The sequence below is a fragment of the Rhinatrema bivittatum genome, chromosome 12, assembly GCF_901001135.1.
Source record: "Rhinatrema bivittatum chromosome 12, aRhiBiv1.1, whole genome shotgun sequence".
Classification (NCBI taxonomy): domain Eukaryota; kingdom Metazoa; phylum Chordata; class Amphibia; order Gymnophiona; family Rhinatrematidae; genus Rhinatrema; species Rhinatrema bivittatum.
The window spans coordinates 16,818,965-16,841,286 of NC_042626.1; the positions used below are offsets into that span (position 1 = coordinate 16,818,965).

General features: G+C 45.6%; 1 protein-coding gene across 8 annotated transcripts in view; it reads left to right on the forward strand.

The window, feature by feature from the left end:
* Window positions 1–22,322, forward strand: part of PPFIA4 (PTPRF interacting protein alpha 4) — a 76,059-nt gene that overhangs the window by 11,709 nt on the left and 42,028 nt on the right. For 7 of the 8 annotated variants that reach the window (XM_029572603.1, XM_029572605.1, XM_029572607.1 and 4 more), the window contains 8 exons: window positions 8,534–8,635; window positions 9,258–9,479; window positions 10,214–10,360; window positions 11,089–11,223; window positions 12,286–12,369; window positions 12,736–12,867; window positions 14,624–14,715; window positions 17,811–17,952. In XM_029572603.1, the coding sequence (XP_029428463.1) occupies window positions 8,534–8,635; window positions 9,258–9,479; window positions 10,214–10,360; window positions 11,089–11,223; window positions 12,286–12,369; window positions 12,736–12,867; window positions 14,624–14,715; window positions 17,811–17,952 (1,056 nt within the window). The remainder of the gene's footprint in view (window positions 1–8,533; window positions 8,636–9,257; window positions 9,480–10,213; window positions 10,361–11,088; window positions 11,224–12,285; window positions 12,370–12,735; window positions 12,868–14,623; window positions 14,716–17,810; window positions 17,953–22,322) is intronic. The other variant, XM_029572606.1, reaches the window with a different exon arrangement.

The window sequence follows — 22,322 nt, forward strand, 5'->3', positions numbered from 1 at the left end:
TTTACCCACCTAAAAAAAGGGGCGTTCATGATATGCACATGTGACCAAAATTTGTAGAACTTGTACGTTATAAATGGTGCGTTGCTTATGTGCAGAACTTTGCATCCCGTTATTCAGCTGCATAGCAATCCGGCTGTTAACGTGAGCTTCTGTGTGCATCTTAGGCTTCAAAACTGTCTGGGTGGGGCTAGCTCGGTGGCTCAGTGGTGGCACTGCTTGAAATTACGCATGTAACTCTGTACTGGCAGGTTTCCCCTAGTGTACACAGGAACTTGGTTTAGAACATGAGAACACTTGGAGAGTCCCTCTGGTGCAGGTGATTCACATCACCTGCAGCAGTTTATCATAAGCATAGAAAGGGGTGTGTCTGAAAGGAGAGAGGGGGCTGAATTCTCTGGGCAATCTCTGTAGCTCACTTTCCACAGATATGTTGTCACATGTAAAGGTAACCAATGTCATGCTTATACTGACGGGTTATTTTGCCTTCCGTTGATGTGCTCACATCAGATGCACGGCTAGCGCCCTGCACAACGGCAAGAAAGGACACAGTCCTGGAAGATGTGGATGAGTTCACATTGAAAGAATGGATACCTCAACAAGGAGAGAGGGTAGCCCCATGTTTTACCAGGACAAAAACAAGAGCATCTTAGCAAAGCTGCCTTACATTGTGAACTTGTGCAGAGAAGCTCTTTACCTCAACAAGCACTTCAAGAGTTAACATGTAAGATGTCTTGGCATGCTTAAAGTGAGAGCCCTCATTAAAGGAATATGTTTGACGGCCTAGCGTTGACCAACAGGTTGAATGATCAGGAAAGGAATACTTTGTGTTCTGAGCTCAAAGCATGCCAAGATTAACAACTTTCCACCCGAAGGACCAGCTAGACTCAACATGACAGAGGATTCCCATGGATTTTTCTGGTCCATTTAGTAGGGTTGATAGTTGATAGGTTGATCCCATACTGTTTTTTTTTCTCACTGCAAGCAGGGACTTGTATTTCTGTTTTTCTTAGAGCGGGGCTTCCCAAACTTATCCTGGTGACTCTACAGCCAGTTTGGGTTTTCAGGATATCGACAACGAACATGCCTAAAATAAATTTGCACATGCTTGGTCTAAGGTGCAGACAAATATAGCTCATGCATGTTCATTGCGGATATCCTGAAAATCCGGCCAGGATAGGTTTGGGAAGCTTCATTGAGAAATCAATTTGGAATTCAGAGGTCCCTGCATAAAATGGGGTAATGCCAGGACTGGATCAGTGCCAGGACTGGATCAACCTATTCTTAAGAAAAACAAAATGGAGCCAGCTGCTAACCCTTCCATATTCTTTGTCATAGAAGATGGCCGTACATATTCCACACATCATGGACCTTGTCACAAAGTGTGGCTATGGTCCTGAGGACCTTGTTTGATCGTTCTGATATTCCCAGGGCCTGCAGTCTGTGAAAATGATCCACAGTGTGCTGCTTCTTTTCATACCTTCCTGGAGTATGTTCCATCTGCTCCATGCCACTCATGGCTGAGCTGAGTGCTTCCTTCAGACTGTGTAAGAAGGGTCACGAGGCATGGTAGCACACCGGGGAGCTGTACAGCACGACCTCGTTAGTGTTTTACAGCCCTGAAACAACACAGCGCCACAAATCAAACTCCTGTTAACTATTCCCTGGGAGGAAAACATTCCATTCTGATCAACCGTCTGTCTAACATAGGGACAGGAAACGTAGCATTAAAATGGTTCTCTTCTTTTTAGAGCTTTCGTTCTTAATCAGTATACATCTCTGGACATTGGTCTCTTGCTACTGGGGTACCCCAAGGGTCAGCCCTCTCAGCCGTTTTTATTAATGTTTACATTGCCCCAATCTACAAAGTTCTTTCACGACTTGATGTTGGCTACCGTCTGTTTGCTGATGATTAGTTTTTTTTGTGCCAATTTCAGAGTCATATGACTGTGCCTTAAAGAAGATCTCTCACTGTCTGAATTCCCTCAAGGAATGGTTATTGGGAAATAAACTTCAGTTAAATATGTCTAAGACTGAAATCTTATATCTTATATCCAGATATCCTAATTTGAAGGTCCCTAAATCTTTGATTTTGGATGGTGTTGAAAGTCCAGTAGAGGGTGAGGCCAGAAATCTTGGGGTCATTATGGACATCCCCCTATCCCTAAAGCCTCAAATTTCAAAAGTTGTGAAAGGTGCCTTTTTTTTTTAAGCTCCATCTGCTCCGAAGACTACGACCCTTCCTAAATGTGAGATGGATTTAAGAACTGTTCTTCATTCTCTTGCTCTTTCATCTCTTGATTATTGTAACGCGCTGTATTTTGGTCTTCTACAAAAATCCTTGAGGGCTTTACAGCTTGCCCAGCATTTGGCTGCTCGGGTAATAACTGGGACAGTGGTTCGTGAGCATATTTCACCTGTCTTGAATTGGCCTCCATTTACTTCCCATCAAGTGGAGAACTTTCTTTAAAAATCTTAATGCTGGTATTTGAATGGCGTTGCAGCCCCTAGCTTTAATACAGCTTTAAAACTGTACCGTCCATAACGTACGCTTAGATCAGCCAATCAATTCCTATTGAGTGTTCCTTCACCATGAATTATTCGCTTAGACCAATCTAGGGAAAGACTTTTCTATGTCTTATGGAATTCCTTGCCCCGCGGTCTGAAGGAGGAGTCCTTGAAGTTAAAATATCGGAAGCTATTAAAATCCTTCTTGTTCTCTCAAGCATTCCCCGAGGATATGTAGCATAACACATCCAATTATGAGTTTTTATAACTACCTTTGTTACCGTAAAATCTTGGCACATGTATAGTGATAGAATTCATAATCTGTTCCAATTTTAATATTTGTGCCATATTGTAAACCGTTATGATGGTACCTAACTTAATGACGGTATAGAAAAGTTTTTAAATAAATAAATAAATAGCCAGCAGGGAGCAGTCAACCGCATAAAAGTCTGGAGCAAGAACTATAAACTGAAGGTAGTTATAATAGTTATTTTCTTATGTACTGACTATGTCAATGTCTATTTATGGTTTTTATGAATGTTCTTTTGTCAAACTGATTAGAAATTTTGAGTTGCGGTTTACAAGCTTTAAAATAAAATTAATAAAATAAAAAATAAATTGAAAGTGCATTTTTACTAGATGACTGATAGCTGCGATAAGTGTTATCGTCAAGGTTCCCTACAGGGAAACTGGTCTTGCCTGCCCATTGCCCCTCTAATAACTTTTCAGTTATTCATGCGATATCCTTAAAGATTTTGTTATGATAGTAGAGCACCCAGTGACCCTTGGCTCACGTTTAACCTGTGCCTTGGTCTCCCCAACATTTAGAATGCCTGTTTTCCTAGCGCGTGGCCGGATGGACTCAGGACCAATGGGTTATGTGCTCCCCTGTTAGCAGATGGAGATGGAGTCAGGTTTCACTATTTCTCTTTCTCCCTTCCCATTTGAGACCTACACTCATTATCCCCTCTTGTTTGTCCCAGTTCTTACTCAAGACCTTGAAGTTTTCATTATTTAGGGGTTGTAAACTCCAGGCAGTTTCGGGATTTATATAATAGTAACCAAAGCCCTGAAATTCTACAGCTGAAAAGGGACTCGGAGGCTTGGAGCGATCTCCCTGCAGCTGGCCTGGAAAGCTAAATGTACTGAGAATGAATGTATAACCCTGGCTGATGCACCTCTGTCAGCGTGTGCCGTGCTCTGTACCTGGCAGAGCTTTTAATGTCTTGGGGGGGGGGGGGTCATTTTTCAAAAGTCGATGGGCCGTTAGTGCGTGCGATAATGCCCTAACGCAAGCAATAATGACCGCATCGTTATCGTTGTATGCACAAATGGTGACAGTGTCGTGCCTTTGTACAATATTTGTACTTAAATTATATGCAATATATTGATTCATGCTTACCAATCATTGGAGTCTGTTCTGATCCATAGCTGGCTGTTCATGGTACAAAGTCTTCCAGAGACCTAACTAGCTTGCCTAAAATTATCCTTACACATTATCGCCGGCAGTAGTGCCGGAAATAGCAACACCTTTTGCAGGGGCGCTATGGGGGCGATAGTATGCGTCATGGCCGCAACCGCGGCGGCCAAAAACACTGCCACGATGCGGCAGGGGGTGCATGCTGTCAACCCCCTCACCCATTTTCTAGCCATGGCTCTTCATTCCGCTATATTTATAGTGGAATGAAAAATCCTACGGTTAATTGGCGCAGTAACCTGTGTTATTTGGTGCGAAAACCCTTTGCATACAAAGCTCAGCACTGTATGGCTCCCCACAACTAAAGGTGTCTCAGCATGTCATAATCTTCAGCTATATTACTGATCTGCTTGTCTAGCTCCCCTAAGAGATGGGCTTAATCCCTCTGGGGCCATCTCGGCACAGTTTACCCCACAGTTGTGTGCACATTTTTGTGTGCGCAAACTTTATTCTGATGTGGCAAGGAGTTTTATGCACACAACAGTGAGCATTTAAGATAACAACACCCTCTCATGCAAATCCCATGCTAATGAAGGCATTAGCTATTACCCCCTCCCTCCCCCAATGCAGAGAGATGCGCTGGCTTACCTCGTGCTGTCTTAGCCCTGGAAACTTAACTCTTATTCCGAGGTGGAGTAAAATTTCTAGAGCTAAATTTAGTGTATGGGCGGAAGCTGGACTTCCAGTGCCGAGACCTGTAGTTGGGATTTTATGTCCAGAAAACATGATTTAGGTGCGTCAATTATATTTTTATGTACGCTGAGCCTTTTCTGTGCGCACATTTTCTGTTTTGTACATATTTTTTTACACTCCTGATGCATTAGCAGACCATTAGCTTACTGCATCAGGAGTTAAAACATTTTTTGGCATGTGCATTAAGAAACTGTGGGCAGAATTTCAGTATGCAGTTCTAACTCTCAGCTTATTATGGCCCCTCTGTGTCTGTGGCTTGGGTTTCTCTTGGAAAAGCTTTTGCAGTGGGCAAAGAGTTGGCACAGTTAATTACCTTGGAGCCCTCTCATCCGCAGATTTAGAATGTATCTGCAGACATAGTCCAACGAGTGGCGTCTGGGCTGTGCTAGGCCGGGTGCTGATGACGAGCAATCACCTCCACTTTCTCCTGTTCTTGGTACCCCACCTAGCTCATATTTGTTCCTTTTTTTTTTTTTTTATGAACTTGGGAGGCGTGAGGTTTAAAATGTGTTAGATAAATAAATAAATAAATAAATAAATAAATAAATAAATAAATATTAGACCACACAGATCTTCAGATCAAATTATACCTTTCGACTACATTATTCATAAATATAACATACTGACTGTAAGCCTTCCAGTTTTCAATAACCCTAAACACTCGTTAGTAAAAAAGAAAGCTGGGGGATGAACCGCTAGGCAACTCAATCTGATGGATACTTGTGCACAGTGGTCGTGAGAGGTATATTATGTCCTAGAAGCAAATGTTGCAAAAAGAAAACTTAGTTTACTAAATGTTGTAAATATATGGATAATAAATCAGCAAAGTAATATCAACATTGAATACAGTAGCACAGTATGCTGTATATAAAGCAATACAGGTAAATAGGAGACAGACAGACATAAAGATAGAATATTAACAAAGAATAATAAAGAACAGAACACTTCCCTTATACGCTCTCCTCTATATAAGCCAGTGTTCATAGAAATCTGAAGGACTTTACGAGCTCGGGGATTCTGAAAAAGACATGCACCCTGGTCATTTCAGCTCGTCCAACTAAAATAAGCAAATGCTATGTCTTATATATCCCTCTGCAAGTTAGATGTTTCAAAGGCATTTCGGTTCCAGTCCTTTGATCTCCCATTTTGGTAAAAGACATCAATTGTTATAACTCATTATCAGCTCATTGGTATGGGTTCTAGTCTTTAGCATTTGATCTTCCCAGGTGATAAAGAAATACCAAATGTCTTAGTCTTTGATGTCCCCAGAGATACCAGATGTTCCTTGGGGCCATCCCAGCTCTTTATCAGCACATTGGTGCCAGGAAGTCTCAGGAATAAGGGAACAGATGGTGACAGTATCATACCTTTGTACAGTATTTGTACTTAAATTATATGCAATATATTGAGTCATACTTACCAATCATTGGAGTCTGTTCTGATCCATAGCTGGCTGTTCGTGGTACAAAGTCTTCCAGAGATCTAACTAGCTTGCCTAAAACTATCCTTACACAATACTACACCTCAGGTAATCTACTCTCTACCAACGTTTACTTGAATCAGTGCTTGGCGATGCATGAATGCATTCTTAATACATAAATGGAGTACTGAATTACTAATTAATCTTGATGAGGATGACTGGCGTGACTTATGGTCTGAGGCTCATCATTTTTCTTTGGGTCATAGGAGGGCTGACTTAATACTTAAACTTCTCCACCACACATATAGGTCTCCAACATTTTTATACTTTTAATTCTGCTGGAGATCGTGTGGACTTCCGGTCACATATCCATGTTTGGTGAACTTGCCCTCTGGCCCAGAGGTTTTGGGTGAAATGTTTTCTCTGAAATGTCTCAAACTTTGGGCTTTGAGATGACTCCTTCCCCTGAGTTGTTTCTGCTGGGTGATTGGGGACCCATTCAGTCCTCTGCTAAAATGAAGAAGCTCGTTTCTCAAATGTTACTGGCTGCCAGATTCCCCATATTCAAATTTTGGATACATGCACTACCTCTGGTTAGCTGGCATGCTTAAAGGTGAATTTTAAAAGCCCTATGCGTACCAAAGCCGGGAGATACGTGTGTGACTGGGACGCGTGTGTGCCGCGTGGATTTTAAGAGGCCCACAGCCACGCACGCAGTATAGGATAAAAAAGGTTAGGTGAAAAAGAGGTGGGATGGGGTGGAGTCTGGGAGTGGGCAGGACATGGGCAAGCCAGGACTGTACCCATGAAGTCTGTTACGTGCACTAGAGCGTGCCGGGATCCCACAACCGCGTAACTTGCTTCTGCTATGGACAGCGTGTAGTAGCAAAAAAGAAAGGGTAGTCAGTGGGGTTTAAGGGATCAGGGCTAGTAGGGAGGCAAGTTAGGGGGTTTAGGAAGTCTACTCCTTTACTGGGAAGAACTGTGAGGGAACTGGGAAATAGGCCTATTGTGTTGCCATGCGTACCTACTAAAATTCCCCCCCTTACGTGCTCGAGACGGGATTCGTGCACACGGATAGTGGATTTTATAACATGCATGCATAGATGCGCTCATGTTATAAAATCGGCGTGTGCCCAGAAAATGCACGCATATTTGAGCACATGCATAAGTTTAAAAGTCACCGTCTTAGTTTTTCCAAACAGCTCAGATAGATTCATGTGTTTTGGAATACTATACAGCTTTAATCTGTGTTTATTGCATTTAGTCTTGACAGTTATGCTTTATTAATTTATGAGTTTGAATTGTTTTATTATGTGTGATTTTATTTATTTTATTTTTTAGAGGGTTTTTATTTTGTGCGTGATGTTATTTTTTAGAGTATTTTTTATCATGATTATGTATGTACTGTTAGGACATGCCGTGACCTTGTGGAACATGCAAAATATAAATGCTGAAATTAAATAAATAAATACTGAGACACTGGTATGCTGTCATAAAGATACTGGTGGAGCAAGGAAGGAGGTGTAGAAATGTAATATCACACAACATTTGGAGCAGATTCTGGACTTCATACCCTGCTTTCATTAAAAAGATGGCATTCATGTTTTTTCTGTCACAGAATTAAAGGAGTCAATTAGTAGAATGCATATAATGTGACAAACAATATTCAAAGAAGCATTCAAAAACAAAATTAACCAAACTTTTACACTGGCGACATAGCTCAATTGTTGCCGTTAAGGACCATCATAACACCCATGCATGTCACATAATTGATGTATACGTGTCCTTAGCAGGTCATGCTTAATCATGGGTCCTAAATTAATGACCTTTTTTTTTTTTGAAATTTTTTTGCATATAAAATAGTTACTTCCCCTCTTTTTTTTTTTTTTTTTATTGGGATGAATTTCCGTCCAGCTGGACAATGACATGGCGTGTTACTTTGGATGCAAAAATTGATTGAGAAACGCCGACCTTGCTCTCCCGATGCAGATCTTCACTTGAAACGTAACGTTGTGTCCGGTGTTTTGCGGTTGTAGAGCTGCCCACCACCTTGGAGCCACCTTGGACAGAAACTCATCCCGATTAAAAAAAAAAAAAAAGAAAAAAAAAAAGGGGGAAAGTAACTATTTTATTTGCAAAAAAATTTTCAAAAAAAAGGGAGATTAATTTATGTCCCGTATACATCAGTAATTATTTTTCTGTCATCGAGATTTGTTATTTTGCCAGAGCAGCACTGCCTTTTTCTTGTCAATGTGGTCTTTTAGCTGTGACTTACATTGTTTTATAATTTGTAACTTGCTCATTGTCCTATTAAGAAATAGTTTTGTTTTTTTTTTAAGTTGTACCATAGAGGCCCTTCTCCAGTTGTTGCCTGTGGTGCATGCCCTGTACCTTAGCAGTATTCCTGCCTGGTATATGTCTGTGCTCCTTGCTAGGTGAGAGCCCTGCAGCAGGGCCACCCAAAGAAGCAAGCCACTGCGGGAGAAGATGAGGCACCGTGGCAGGAAGGGGAGACCGGGCCAAAGGTTCTGTGGAAGGTGGGGCTTGATGACGCTCTCTACAGGAAGAAGTACGGAGCGGGGCGCTGGGCCCCCATCTGACTTTCACTTTTTGGGTGGGAGGGGAAGGGAAAGGCCCTGCTGGCCGAGGAAATTATTTTTTTTTTGTTTGCTTAACTGGCGATATAATCTTAATATAGCCGATTAAGTTCTAAGGCATCCAGGTACCCAGGTAACTTTAGCTATGGTGCTAAATATGCCTGAATAAAGTTATCGGGATAACTGGCGAGTATGTTCAGCGGGAGGCTTGGCCTTCTGAATATCTGTGACAAGTTATCCATCTAACTTGTCTGCTCCCCGGACCTCTTACGCCTCCAACCTAACTCCACCTCTTGCATTCAGCGGGGAGGTGGGAGCAGTTATCAAAATGCATTTTTAGGTGGGTAAAGATGCAATTACCAGTGTAAAATCCTTTCATTATTGCCTCCTTAAAGCCTAACTGAGATTGCAGAGATATGCACAGTTCTTGGGGTAAGCGTATTTTGGGGACAGATTTGCAGAACTGTCTCTTCTGGGGAGGTACCATTTCCTTCTCTTTCCTTGTAGAGAGCTTTTTCCTGCTGGCACTGAGGTGTAATAATAATGTTCTGACCCATTGCAGCAATTATCCAATGGCTCTGTACATCCTGAGGATGAGGAGAGTCGGGTAGTGGAGCTGCAGGAGCTGCTAGAGAAACAGAACGGCGAGCTGGGGCAGACGAAGGACCGCCTGTCCTCACTGGGTGCGAGGGTCGAGGAGCTGGAAGAGGATCTCACCACAGCCAGGAAGGACCTCGTTAAGTCAGAAGAAATGAACACCAAGCACCAGAAGGATCTCCGAGAGGTGAGGGGCCTGCTCCGTTTAACGTTGGGTGACGCTGCCCCAGGGCATGTCCTATTCTGTCTCCGAGAGGCAAGGCCACACCGCTGCCTGCTTCTCTATCTAAACCTCTGTCTGAGAGATGACATCCCACCGCTGCCCCTGTCCTGCTGTGTCACATTCTCTCCTCAATATTTAGTTTAATTTTGTTGAGTCTGGATACTGTCCCCCTCCTCCCAAACACATGGTCTGTACCTTACTCCTTGGTGTGTTCTGATCTCCTGGACATAGCAGCCATGTCCCACAGTATGATTTGTCCCCGACATGAGCTCTGAAAGTGTCCCGGTGCAGCTTCTCTTTGGACTCTAGTGCATGCGTGTGTCTATTTTCATGGCAATACTCTCAGTTCCTGAGGATGTGGTGCGTGTGTATTTGTTACCAGGGGAATACTCCCAGTTCCTTATGATGGTGTATGTTAATGGCAGAATACTCATGGTCAATGTTCTCTCTAATTTTTTTGTGGACTGTGTGCACAAAAAAAGTCCTTGTGTGTAACATAATGTACAAATTTGTGTGCAGTGGTCTCTGCTCATGCTGTGTGTTCCTGTGTGTGCAGCTTACAGGGAACATTGCTTCTGGTTCCTGGGGATGGTGTGAGGGTGTTGCTGTGGAAATACTACTGATTTTTGATAATATGCTTTTTGTGTTTGGGCCTCTCTCTGTCTTACTCTGCAAATACTCCCATTTCCCTTGTGCAGGCCCTGGCTCAGAAAGATGATATGGAAAAACGAATCACAACCCTAGAAAAACGCTACTTAGCTGCTCAGAGAGAAGTGACTTCCGTACACGATCTTAATGACAAACTGGAGAATGAGTTGGTCAACATGGAATCTTTGCATCGCCAGGTAATGAAGCAGTGCGACTGCCTGTCACTCTGGCACTAGTTTCTGTCACTGTGCAATGCACGTACAACCCTAAGATTACTGCACAATGGTCTTTGTCCCAAAGTGAAAAATTGTCCTCCCCACCTGTATGTCATTCTATATTCCTCTGCAGTACTACTACTATTTAATATTTATATAGTGCTACAAGGTATATGCAGCCCTGCACACAAACACATCAGAGACAGTCCTTGAACAGAGACAGAAAAGAAACATAAGTATTTGTGGAGAATGAGGGAAAAGAATCTGAAAGATGGGTTTATAGGTAGAGTTTAATTGCAGACAGGGATCGTTTTATGTAATAGGGTAAAGCTGGGAGAATTGAATGTTTGCTTCTCAATCAATCTATAATAGGAAAAACAGGAAATGGGGTGGGTGGGAGGGTCCTTCTCCTTGCTAGGGAGGCATATAGCTTTTAACACACAAGGCATTAAGCATCAGAATTAGAAAGGCTGACGTACCCGTACAGGCTCTCTCAGGTCACCGTGTGTCATGCAGCTCTCGTATCTCTGTCACTGTGCTTCACTCTGTAGCACTCACGTCTCTGTCGTCATGGAATTGACGTGCACCTCTCAGGTCACTGTGTCCCACGGTACCACGTAGCACTAGTGTCTCTGTTCTCTTTCTGTCACGTATAACCAGCAGGATTCTTGTCTTGTGCTGTGCATGTCTCCCCCTGGGGTGTGTTGCAGTCCGAGGACAGGGCCCGGAACCTCCAGGAGCGGCTGGAGCTGGCAGAGCAGAGGCTGCAGCAGATGGAGAGGAGAGCCGAGACGCTGCCTGAAGTGGAGGCAGAACTTGCTGAGAGGATCGTGGCCCTGAGGAAGGTGAGGGTGCAGAAACGCGGAAATAGGAAGGGAAATGGGAGCCTGTCCGAGGTCTTATCTGAACTGCTGGAGCCCGTTTAGATGCCCCAGGGCAAAAACAAATGGCATGGATTGAGCCTGAAACCAGAAAACCAAGGAGCAGAATGTGTATAAGGATTTAGAAGGTCACTGTATAATGAGGATACAATTTAACGGTACTCAGACAGAAATTTGGTTTGATTTTAAGAAAGTAAGTTTTATTGCTGTGGATTCTACTGCCTAATGCAGCTTTGGGTGCCCTATAGAGGAAACAGGATATTTTCAGGAGAATCCATCCAGAGACGCAGAATGGGAGTAAATCCTCTCAAAATGATGATTGATGCTATGGAATACTATCGGTATCGGTTCCGTGGACATCCTGAGCTGTAGAAATCTCTCTTCAGTTTAACAATCCTATGACTGATTCCTGGGAGGTCTTCTGCTTACCTGGAGGGGGGTGGGGGGGGGGGGTGTCCTGTTTCTCATCAGCGTCCTGCTCCAGCCCTCTTCAGGGACCTCTTTACAAACTGCTTTCATCACTCCTGCAGGAACATCCTGCGACTCGCCCTTCAAGGCGGCAGGATTAATATCAAACGCTTTGTAGATAAGGTCAGGCAAAACCAAAACCGCTAAGATTCCCTCTCTCCATGTGGAATTTTACCCCATTCCCAAGGGACTGTTAAGACGTTAGATGTTTCCTCTTGCTTCACCACTACCACTGTTAGTGGGGCACTGCATCGGAGCCTCCTGCAGCCATCAAACCAATGCATGTAAAATACAAATGTAATATGAACAGCCGTAGGGTGGACTTGGAAAATGTTTCCAAAATAGGGGGCAGGATTATAATTAAAGGTGCATGTCACTGACCTAAGACATTGCGGGTTTTGAAACGGAGGGTGTGACTGCAAGGAGAGCGTGCGCGGGGAATATTCCCGTAGGATGTCGAGGTCATGAGAGGGGGCTTGCACGGGATGTCTGTGAGGGGTGGGGGGTGTTCCTGCCTTTAATGAACACTCCCCATGAAGTTTCTTGTGATTTTCGCAGGCCGAAGAGAAGCATGGAAGCATCGAGGAACGTCTGCGGCACTTGGAGAATCAGCTAACGGAGAAGAACCAAGAGCTGGCCAGGGTAAGGGGAGGCCAATCCTCATTAACTGGAGAGAGAATTCCAGGGATTAACAGGAAGAGTTATCCTACCTCTGTCCTGCCGAAGAAAATATCGGCAGGACGCAGCTTGGAGAAATCCCCCATTGCAATGCAGTTCTTCTGGAAATGCCTGGTACCTGGCAGCATCTGGATCTCCTGTAATGTGCTGACTCTGGATATAGGTCTGTGGGTCTCTAGATCTGGGTATCCTGTCAGGGGTTGGTTCTGGGTCCAAGTTCATGCATCTTGGGTTAGATATCCTATAATGGGATGGGTTTGCATGTTCCGTCATGTTCTGGTTCTGGGCGCAGGTTTCCAGATTTATGTAATGGGCTGGTTCCATTTCCAGGCCCGTCAGCGAGAGCGAATGAACGAGGAGCACAGTAAGCGCTTGTCGGACACGGTGGAACGATTACTGACCGAGTCTAATGAACGGTTACAACTGCATCTGAACGAGCGGATGGCGGCCTTGGACGAGAAGGTAAAATGCTATGGAGCAAGTCGAGATGAGCTCCCAGGGCAGCTACAATGTTGGGAAGCAAAGCCCAGTGAGCAGGAAGCTCCAGGAGAATGCCAAGGCCACCAAAACGCTCCGGTTAGGTTTAGCAGTATTGCCCACTGGAGCAGGTGTGACGTAGCGTGGCGTGCTGTGCCGTTAATGTGCAGGGAGGAAGAGTGTGAGAGGTGGGCAGGCCGGAAGAGCATTGGGGAGGCGCAGGGAGGAAGAGTGTGAGAGGTGGGCAGGCCGGAAGAGCATTGAGGAGGCGCAGGGAGGAAGAGTGTGAGAGGTGGGCAGGCCGGAAGAGCGTTGAGGAGGCGCAGGGAGGAAGAGTGTGAGAGGTGGGCAGGCCGGAAGAGCGTTGAGGAGGCGCAGGGAGGAAGAGTGTGAGAGGTGGGCAGGCCGGAAGAGCGTTGAGGAGGCGCAGGGAGGAAGAGTGTGAGAGGTGGGCAGGCCGGAAGAGCGTTGAGGAGGCGCAGGGAGGAAGAGTGTGAGAGGTGGGCAGGCCGGAAGAGCGTTGAGGAGGCGCAGGGAGGAAGAGTGTGAGAGGTGGGCAGGCCGGAAGAGCGTTGAGGAGGCGCAGGGAGGAAGAGTGTGAGAGGTGGGCAGGCCGGAAGAGCATTGAGGCGCAGGGAGGAAGAGTGTGAGAGGTGGGCAGGCCGGAAGAGCATTGAGGAGGTGCAGGGAGGAAGAGTGTGAGAGGTGGGCAGGCAGGAAGAGCACTGAGGAGGCGCAGGGAGGAAGAGTATGAGAGGTGGGCAGGCTGGAAGAGCGTTGAGGAGGCGCAGGGAGGAAGAGTGTGAGAGGTGGGCAGGCAGGAAGAGCATTGAGGAGGCGCAGGGAGGAAGAGTATGAGAGGTGGGCAGGCTGGAAGAGCGTTGAGGAGGCGCAGGGAGGAAGAGTATGAGAGGTGGGCAGGCTGGAAGAGCGTTGAGGAGGCGCAGGGAGGAAGATTGTGAGAGGTGGGCAGGCAGGAAGAGCATTGAGGAGGCCTAATCTGGCGTGGTGGGAGGACGAGGAGCAGACGCATTCCTGACTGGGGAGGAGAAGCCCTGGAATGCTCAGGCTTGTTCTGCACAGCAGGATGGGGCTATAAGAGCCTCTCTCCAGGAGCAGATCTCTGAGGGCTGCCGAATTTGTGGGTATTCCTGGGGAATGCCTTGCCGAACATTACAGCAGTCGCCTCTTCTGAGGGTTGCCGTTTCCCTCCTCTGTCTCTGGGTCTGAGCTCTTGTGTTCACCTGGGGAGAGGTAGGGAAAGGCTTTGACTCTTTGGTCAGTGCCAATGAGAAAAGGTCCAGGACTCCCTGGCGTCAGTACTGAAAAATGATCTGTTTATCTCAGCCTTGCTATTGAGCAGGTCTAACTTGGGCAGATAAGCAGCAGTGCTCTGATCCGCCCGGTGCCCGCCCCCAAATTGTCCGGCTAACCAGGTAAGCTAGAGAACTGACTTATCCGGCTAACTAGCAGCCGCTGAATATAACCAGATCATTCCTACTTATCTGGCTATCCAGTGTCTAAAGATTGGGCCGCCTGGGCTTTTCTTTGCCCGGTTCCTGTGTGGGCAGTGAGGAGAAGGCCTGCTGAAGGGGAGGAGCTGGGCAACACCAAGAGCAGAGAGAACGGGGATTGGGATTGCATCTTTCACCCCAGCAGCAAACGCTTTAGAGTCTGAGCAGATGACGTGCAAAAGTCTGCCTCTTTTCCGTTAGCCATTTTTCTAACTTTTTTTTTTCAGGGAAGGCTGGCAAACGAAATTGAAAAGTTACACGTTGAGGTTGAGCAGTTGAAATCCAAAAGTGGGGTCCCCGCTGAGAGCACGCATGCAAGGTAATTCAATACTTCTCAGTGCAGCAGTAACCAGCTGTCTGCCCTGATTGTCTCCTGCGAAAGACCACAGGCGATACAGAGCCCCTCCGTATTCACAGCGCCAGCGAGCGGGCAAGTTATCCGCATAACGTCACTGGCATGTTCCGCAGAATGCAGGCAGTGTGTTTCGCTGAGTATATCCGGAAAAAAGTTCGTTATCCTGATAACTTTTAGGACTGCCGTTGTGGGCTGTAAAATAAACACTTAATACTGCAACTTCAAGAGAAAAGTCTTTATTGGAAATGGGGTATCCCAGGAGAGTGCAAGATTACCAGCAAGGCAATTTGGAAGCAGTGTCAGAGAACATTGTTGATACATTAGATTAAATAGGTCACCATCTCTAATTAACACACCAATGTGCTAGTTTGTTTGCATAACATTCTCCTAATTGGTTGGCATGATCAGACTACCTGGATAAGGCTGATTATAAAACACTACATCCTCCTATCCATGACTGATTGTTATATTTTGCTGCATTATATATTTATGTGATGTATTTATCATGTTTGTTTGAATTCTTGTTTTGTATTATGTTTATGTATCATTTATTGTCAATGTGTATATTGTATCCACCTTGTTATGGCTTTTACTTAAGAATGGCAGGCTATAAATGATTTTAAATTAATTAAATGAATGCTGTCACAGGATGTCTATACAGTCCCGAACAAGCAGAGGTGGATGTGTGGCATCACAGGATAAGACTTATCTGGCTAACTTACATGGGATATTCAGCATTATTATTATTATTTATTTATTTTAGACCACCAATACCTAGGCCCTAGGTGGTGGACAATAAGACATCCATAATTCAAATCAAAATAAAATAATGGCATAGACCCGCCTGCTCCTCAACTCAACCCTAAACTATGTTAGAAGATCTTATTGTGAAATTGACTGCTCTCCTTCCAGGAGAGAGAATGCCAAGTGACACATGGAACGGACCCTGAAGTTGGTCATCTTTCTCTCCCTTACATGTCCACTCTCCTTCCTCCTCATCTGGCTCTCACTAGGAGTTATCAGACACCGCCTGTCTGCTTATTGGGTCGCTCTTTGCTTCTTCCCAGCAGTCCTTTCGGTCTTCCTTATTATAGCTCCAGCACTGAGGTCCCCTCCTGTGGCTGAGAGGCGGGCTGGAGCACTAGTTAGTGCTTCTTTTGGGGGTTGCTCGCTGACCGCTGGTTGTCCCGAGTCTCCCAGCTCAGCAGCACCTCACGGCCATTAGCAGCGGGGTCTACAGGATTTATCTCCGTGAAACATTTTGCAGGATGATGGGCTGAGATGTAGTCGTTTCAAGGAAGGGGCAGCTGCATACGGAACTAAAGCATCCCCACCAAAGAAACAGCAAATGCAATTGTTCTTTATCAGACGATCTGGCAGCCTGGCTTAAACAGGTGCATTAGTTAATGGATCCCTCTGGGCCACGATGCATCTTCTCTTACAGGCTTTTCTCAGCAGCTCCAGAGCACAAATGCAGTCCAGCAGCGGGAAAAACGAAAGTGATTTATTTAATCTACGATAGCTTCTGAAAGGTGCGTGCCCGACACGCCACTGAAATCTTTAACGAGAGCCACCCGGGTGTCTTCACGTCGATGGCACCCTCCCTCATGGGGCGCAAGTGAAGTGAGTGAGCCGCTTATCCGCAGGACCTGAGGCAGATGCCTTTCCCTCTGACCCCCTGGGCCTTCTGGGGACTCCCATACTGGATGCTTCCAGATGGGATTCAGATGCAAGCACCTGGACTCGTATGGATTCTGCGGTGTCCTCACACGGGCCCCCGTCCACAGCTTCTCTTGCGATGGACTCTCTCCGGTCTCTTCTTCGCATATTACTTTTTCGCGGGGGGGGGGGGGGGGGGGATCTGATGCTGGGTGCAGATTGCGATTGCATAGTTCAGGGCTCCTTAGACACCATGCTTACTACCGCTCACAAGCTCTTGCTGATCACGGACAAGGGTCACAAACGGAGACGGGAGCTGCAGTGGATGAGATCTGGGAAAGCTTTCCTCTCCAAAGGAATCTTCTTAGACTCAGACTCCCTCACAGTAGGGGCCACTTTGGAGAGGAAAACTATCCAGGTTTCTTGCCTTGTAGAGCCCCAGACGCTTCCACCTTGAGGAAGAGGGCCCAAAAGGAAAGAGCAAAGAACCCTCTGGCATCCTTCACAATAATTAATCTCCAAACCCTCAGACACCTCCCAACTGGGGAATGGGAAGCCCTTTCTGACATTATGGCTTTGTGTCTGGGACGGTTTTAGAACAATTATTTAAAGCAATGCAGTTCACATAGGTGGCAGGGATTGTTCCATCCTGTCAGCTCCTGATTCCATTTCTTTTTCAGTTATTAAGCATTCCTTGGTTTAATCATCCACAAACGAGAGAGCCTTGGAAGGTTTTGTGTGCTATCTTCCCTTTCAAGATGAGCGATGGTTCATGCTCCCTGGCTCACTGGCCTTCTTGTTCCTTCTTGTTCCTTCTTTCTATTTTGACCAAAGACTCCTTCTGTCCTCATGGTTTTTTTTTTACGCGGTTACGTGTAGGTGGACCATCAAATTCAATCCTTTCCTAACCCACATCACGTATTTCCTTTCTTGGGGCTGACTTGTTAAAGGTGTGCAATATCTAACTTGTGATCACCTGGCCACATTTCCTGATTTTTAGTAGCTGTTTATCAGCTGAAATCATAGGTATGGGGGGGGGGGGGGGGGGGAGCTGACAAACTCTGTGCCTAAAAGTCGGGCTGAGTCTGTCTTCTTACTCCAGTGCATCAGTGGTCCATAGAAGCATCGGGGGCGACATGAAGCTTGTTGGCATTCCTATGGCACGGATGTCTCAGGTGGGCGCTGCAATACCAGAGGAATCCGACGATAAACTCACCACCACCCTGGCTTCCGTTTGTCTGCGGTGGGAGGAGAAGCTGTTGAGCGGGGCAGTGCTTCTGTTCTGGGAGCTGGCAGAATTATTGGGCGATGCATATTGGGAGCAGCACTGCTTCCCTCCAGAAACTCGTCACACGCAGCAGGCGAGCCCGCCGTTTGATGTCTGTCTGTGTTTCTTTCAGCTCACACGTCGGCAGCACTTCGGATGTGAGGCACCTGCCCAGCTCCGGCGTGGAGGTGCTGCCCGAGGCTGTCGGCTTGTCCCCCATGCTGCGACGAACTCTGAAGGGACGGTTTCCAGGTCTCCAGGTGGAAGCGACCAAGGTGAGGGAACACTTTGTGCCACATGTTCTCCTTACTGCCGAAAGAGAGGCTATAGCAAGGCCAAACTGTATATTTATTTATTTTTATTTATTTGATGAGTTTTATATACCGTTATTCGGTAGAGCCATCATAACGGTTTACAAAGTGAATATTATTTTCTTAACAGTATTGAAACATTATAACAGAATGAGCATATATAGAAATAAACAAGTCAGGTCAAATAACTATTCTTGGGTTGGAAGTGGAGGGAAGCGAGTTTGGTTGGAGATTAGAGTTGAGAGTTCATTTGATGGTTGGTATGGTCAGTTGATAGTGGGTCAGTGAAGAATTTGCGGAATAAAAAAGTTTTTAGGTCTTTTTTGAACGTTTTTATGTTGTGCTGAGTTTTCAAGTCTTCAGGTAGTGTGTTCCAGAGTTTGGGGAATGCGATGGAGAAGACTCTTTCTCTTGTTGTAAGATGTGCATCTTTTATGGTAGGGATGTTTAAGTAACTTGAGTTATTGGAGTGTTGGTTTCTAGAGGGTTTTTGATGAGTTATGTTAAGCATGTTTAGGCCTTGGTCATCTTTGTTTAAAATTTTGTGAATGATGGTCATTGCTTTTCTAGGCAATACTTGCAGTGATAGGAAGCCAGTGGAGTGATGTTAATATGGGCGTTATGTGGTCATTTCTTTTTGTTCCTGTTAGGACTCTGGCTGCTGAGTTTTGTAATATTTGTAGAGGTTTGAGGGTTGAAAAGGGTATTCCTACTAGTAAGGAGTTGCAATAGTCGAATGTGGAGAAAATGAGTAGTTGCAGGACTGTTCTGAAATCGTCTGGGTTGAGAAATGGTTTCAGATGTCTTAGGGTTAAGAGTCTGTGGTATCCTTCTTTGGTTTTATTTATGTGCATGTATATATATATGCATGGCTGCACCCACCTCCCCCAGTGAATATCCCTTCAGCCTGTCTCCCACCTCCCCTATTCACCAGCTCTGTGATCCAGACGCCCCCAGTCTCACACCCACCAGCCGCACTCTCCGTGCCTCCACCGGCACTAGTCTTCCCCTCTCCCAGCTCCCAGGCTCAGTGGTCCCTGGCCTCACAGGCCCATTCCCTGTCTCCTACCTGCCTGCTTGTAGCCTCTAGCCCCTACCTGCAGCCTTTTTTTATCCTGCTCTGTAACATAGGAACACAACAGCAGAAAAAGAGCATTCAGCCTGTCTTGTCTGCCCATCCAGGCACATGTCTAGAGGTTCCAGCACCGTGGATGTGGAGTGCACAGGGGCTCACTGTCTCTGTGGGTGCCTGCCGCCTCCTCCTCCTCCTCCTCGTCCTTTCCAGCACTTCCTTACTAAACTGGAGATGTGCTGTGGGGGGGGGGGGGGGGGGGGAGGCGGAGGCAGGCATCCCCAGAGACGAGGAACACACATGCATGTGCTCTGCTGTCACCCCCACCTCCTGCCCAATGGGGAGAAGAGGAATGGTGCGAGCTGCAGGCTGTTTTTGGTTTGGGGCCTGCGGTCCCTCTCCTTCATGAGGGCACAGGACAGCGGATCCTTAGTCACAGACTCCTCGTCAGGACGTCCACGCAGGTGAATGTCTGAGTGGGGGGGGGGGGGGGGAGGGTTCTGTGGATGCAGCCCGGCTGCCGCTGGTAGGAACTTCTCCTTGGTGAACTCCCAAGCTTCCATCCTGTGCTAATTCAATCAGTATTATTATTATTATTTTTTTTGTGTGTCTCCAATACGGGTGCGTGTATTTGTTTTCCCACGGAAAACCGAAAGCCCTTTCTCGAAAGCGTGCCAGGGAAGGGAACGCGGTGCGCTCTGGATACGGGGAGCGATCGGTGCTGAAGCGCCATGGGCTTTTCGGCGTTCCCTGCCTGCCGATTCTGTAATGAATGGCCCAGGAGTGCTTAATTGGGCTGGATCTGGTTACTCCCTGAGCCGCACAGCCGCTCCGGCGTGTGTCGCAAACCTCTGCCTCCGTGACAGCTGCCTTGGCCTGTAAGAATTCATGGGGGGGGGGGGGGGGGGATTTGCCATTTCATAATGCAGTGACAGCTGCGGGGAGCTCAGCCTAAGCCCACCTCTCCGAAAGGCAGAAAGAGGCCTTTATTGTGCCCGTGGAAGAGCCTGGATTTCAGCCAGGGCAGCATGCTAGGTTATTTTCAGCAGTGTGTATTGGGGAGGGAATAACTTTAAGATCTTATTCATTTTTGTTCCTGAGTGTATATCGACTTATTTTTATATTGATTTAGTGCTTGTGTGCCTACACAAGTATTGTAAATGGGTGTGTGGGCATAAACATGAATTTAGCGGTTATCCCAAACTATTTGAACATTGAACATTACCCCATTCTCTCGACCCCCTCCCCTTATAATGATTACAGATGTATCCTATATGTCTGTCTTTGAGGTACACCCTTAGATTTGAAATGTTTCCTTCAATGTTTACCTGTATGCATGCCTACCTTTGTCTGTGAGTGTTAAACCTGTGCACCGTTGTGATCTAGTGATTCTCACATGGAATGACGGTACATAAAACACTCAAATACATTTCAAAGAAACAGCTAATTCTACACTGCAGTACATTCATGTAGGTGTGTGTGTGTGTATATTTATATATATTCATGTGTGTGTGTGTGTGTGTGTGTGTGTGTGTGTGTATGTATATATATGTATATGTATGTATATATATATATAGCAATCCTAATATTAGGCAATGCTACTCTCTCTTCTTGTGCCTATTAAATAATAACAATCAAAAACACTCATTTCAGAGTGGAGTAAAAGCACAATTATATTCTTTCTGATATTTCCTTTATTTCATTTTTATATCAACAAATATCACAAATTCAGACTTTCATAAAATGACACATATCTCATCTCTACCTCACTAAAATCAACTTTCATTCATACTCAACCACACCAGTCTCACTTTGTGCAAAATTTTCAAAATAGAAATTACATAATATTTCCTTTAAATACTGTAATGATAAACATTAATGTAATTTTATACAACTTGATATAACTCAACTTTATATTAGCAAATTTCAGTAAAAATACATGGTACCAATATTTCTATTTGACAACTCTGGGTAATCACAAAGTGCTTAACCCTGATGTTATTATTAACAGTTCTAAATTATATATATATAGGGATGTGCTTTTATCTGAAACGAAACAGGAGATTTGAACAAAATTTCCATTTCATTTCATTTTGAAAACAAAACAAAACAAAAACAAAATTTCACTTGTTTCTTTTCATTTTCAAATGCAGAGGGACCTCCCCCCACCACTAACCTCCTCTGTGGATCAAAGGGGCAGGGGCACACCCCAGACTCTCCTGCCCCTCCAGGACTCTGTTTCAAAATGATGCTGGCGGGCCAGGATTCCAGCGCCATTGTGTGGCGTGGATGTATATCTGTACCTCCCTACAGAGTCCAGTCATCGTAGCCATGGTCCTCGGCTGCTGGACACACATCAGGGCTCTTTGCAAAACCTTACAGTGGTGGACTTTCAATCCAGTCAGTGGGCGTTGCTGTGTTAAAACGACTGGGACTCCCCTCCACAGCACCCTCAGCCCCAGTCAAGCCAGGGAACGCCGAAAAGCCCATGGTGCTTCTCAGTATGCAAAGTGCCACTTTGACTGGCCCGCATACAGGTTGATGCGCTCGCGGAAAACGGGTGGCTCGTGATTGAGTGCCCGCTGACGCACCTCTCTGGGGCGCCCAATGTTATATTTAAATGGGCTGCCATGATAAAAAGGAGGCACTGGGAAAATTGTGCCTCACTAGCGCCTCGTCGGCAGCGGGCACTCAGGAGAGGTGGCTGTCAGCGGGTTAGGAAAACAGGTCCTCAATTTTACTAGCATCCATTTTCCTAACCTGTGTACAGCCTCGGGCTAGGAAAATGGATGGCACACTTTTTATTTATTTTTTAATTAATATATATATATTTTTTAGGGTTCTCCTTTTTTGGTTCCTCCAACTTAATATCGCCATGATATTAAGTCGGAGGAACTACAGAAAAGCAGTATTTTCTGCTTTTCTGTACACCTTTTGGACGCCTCATGAATTAAAGCCTGCTCCAGGGCAGGTGTTAATTTTTGAGGGTAAAAAATGTGAGCGTGGGAGGCTCATTTTCCTTTGTATCGGGGGCGCTAACCCCTATTTTGCATCGGGGATATGGACGCGCGTCCAGTCATGTGTTGAGCCATGCGCTGCATGGTATTTATTTATTTAAAGTTTTTATATACCGCACAAATGGATATGATATATCCGTCTAGGCGGTTTACAAATGTTCAAAACACATACATAATTTTAAAAACAATGCAAACACTTTATACAAACAATGTTAAAAATAGGATGCAGATACAAGTGATTTAGA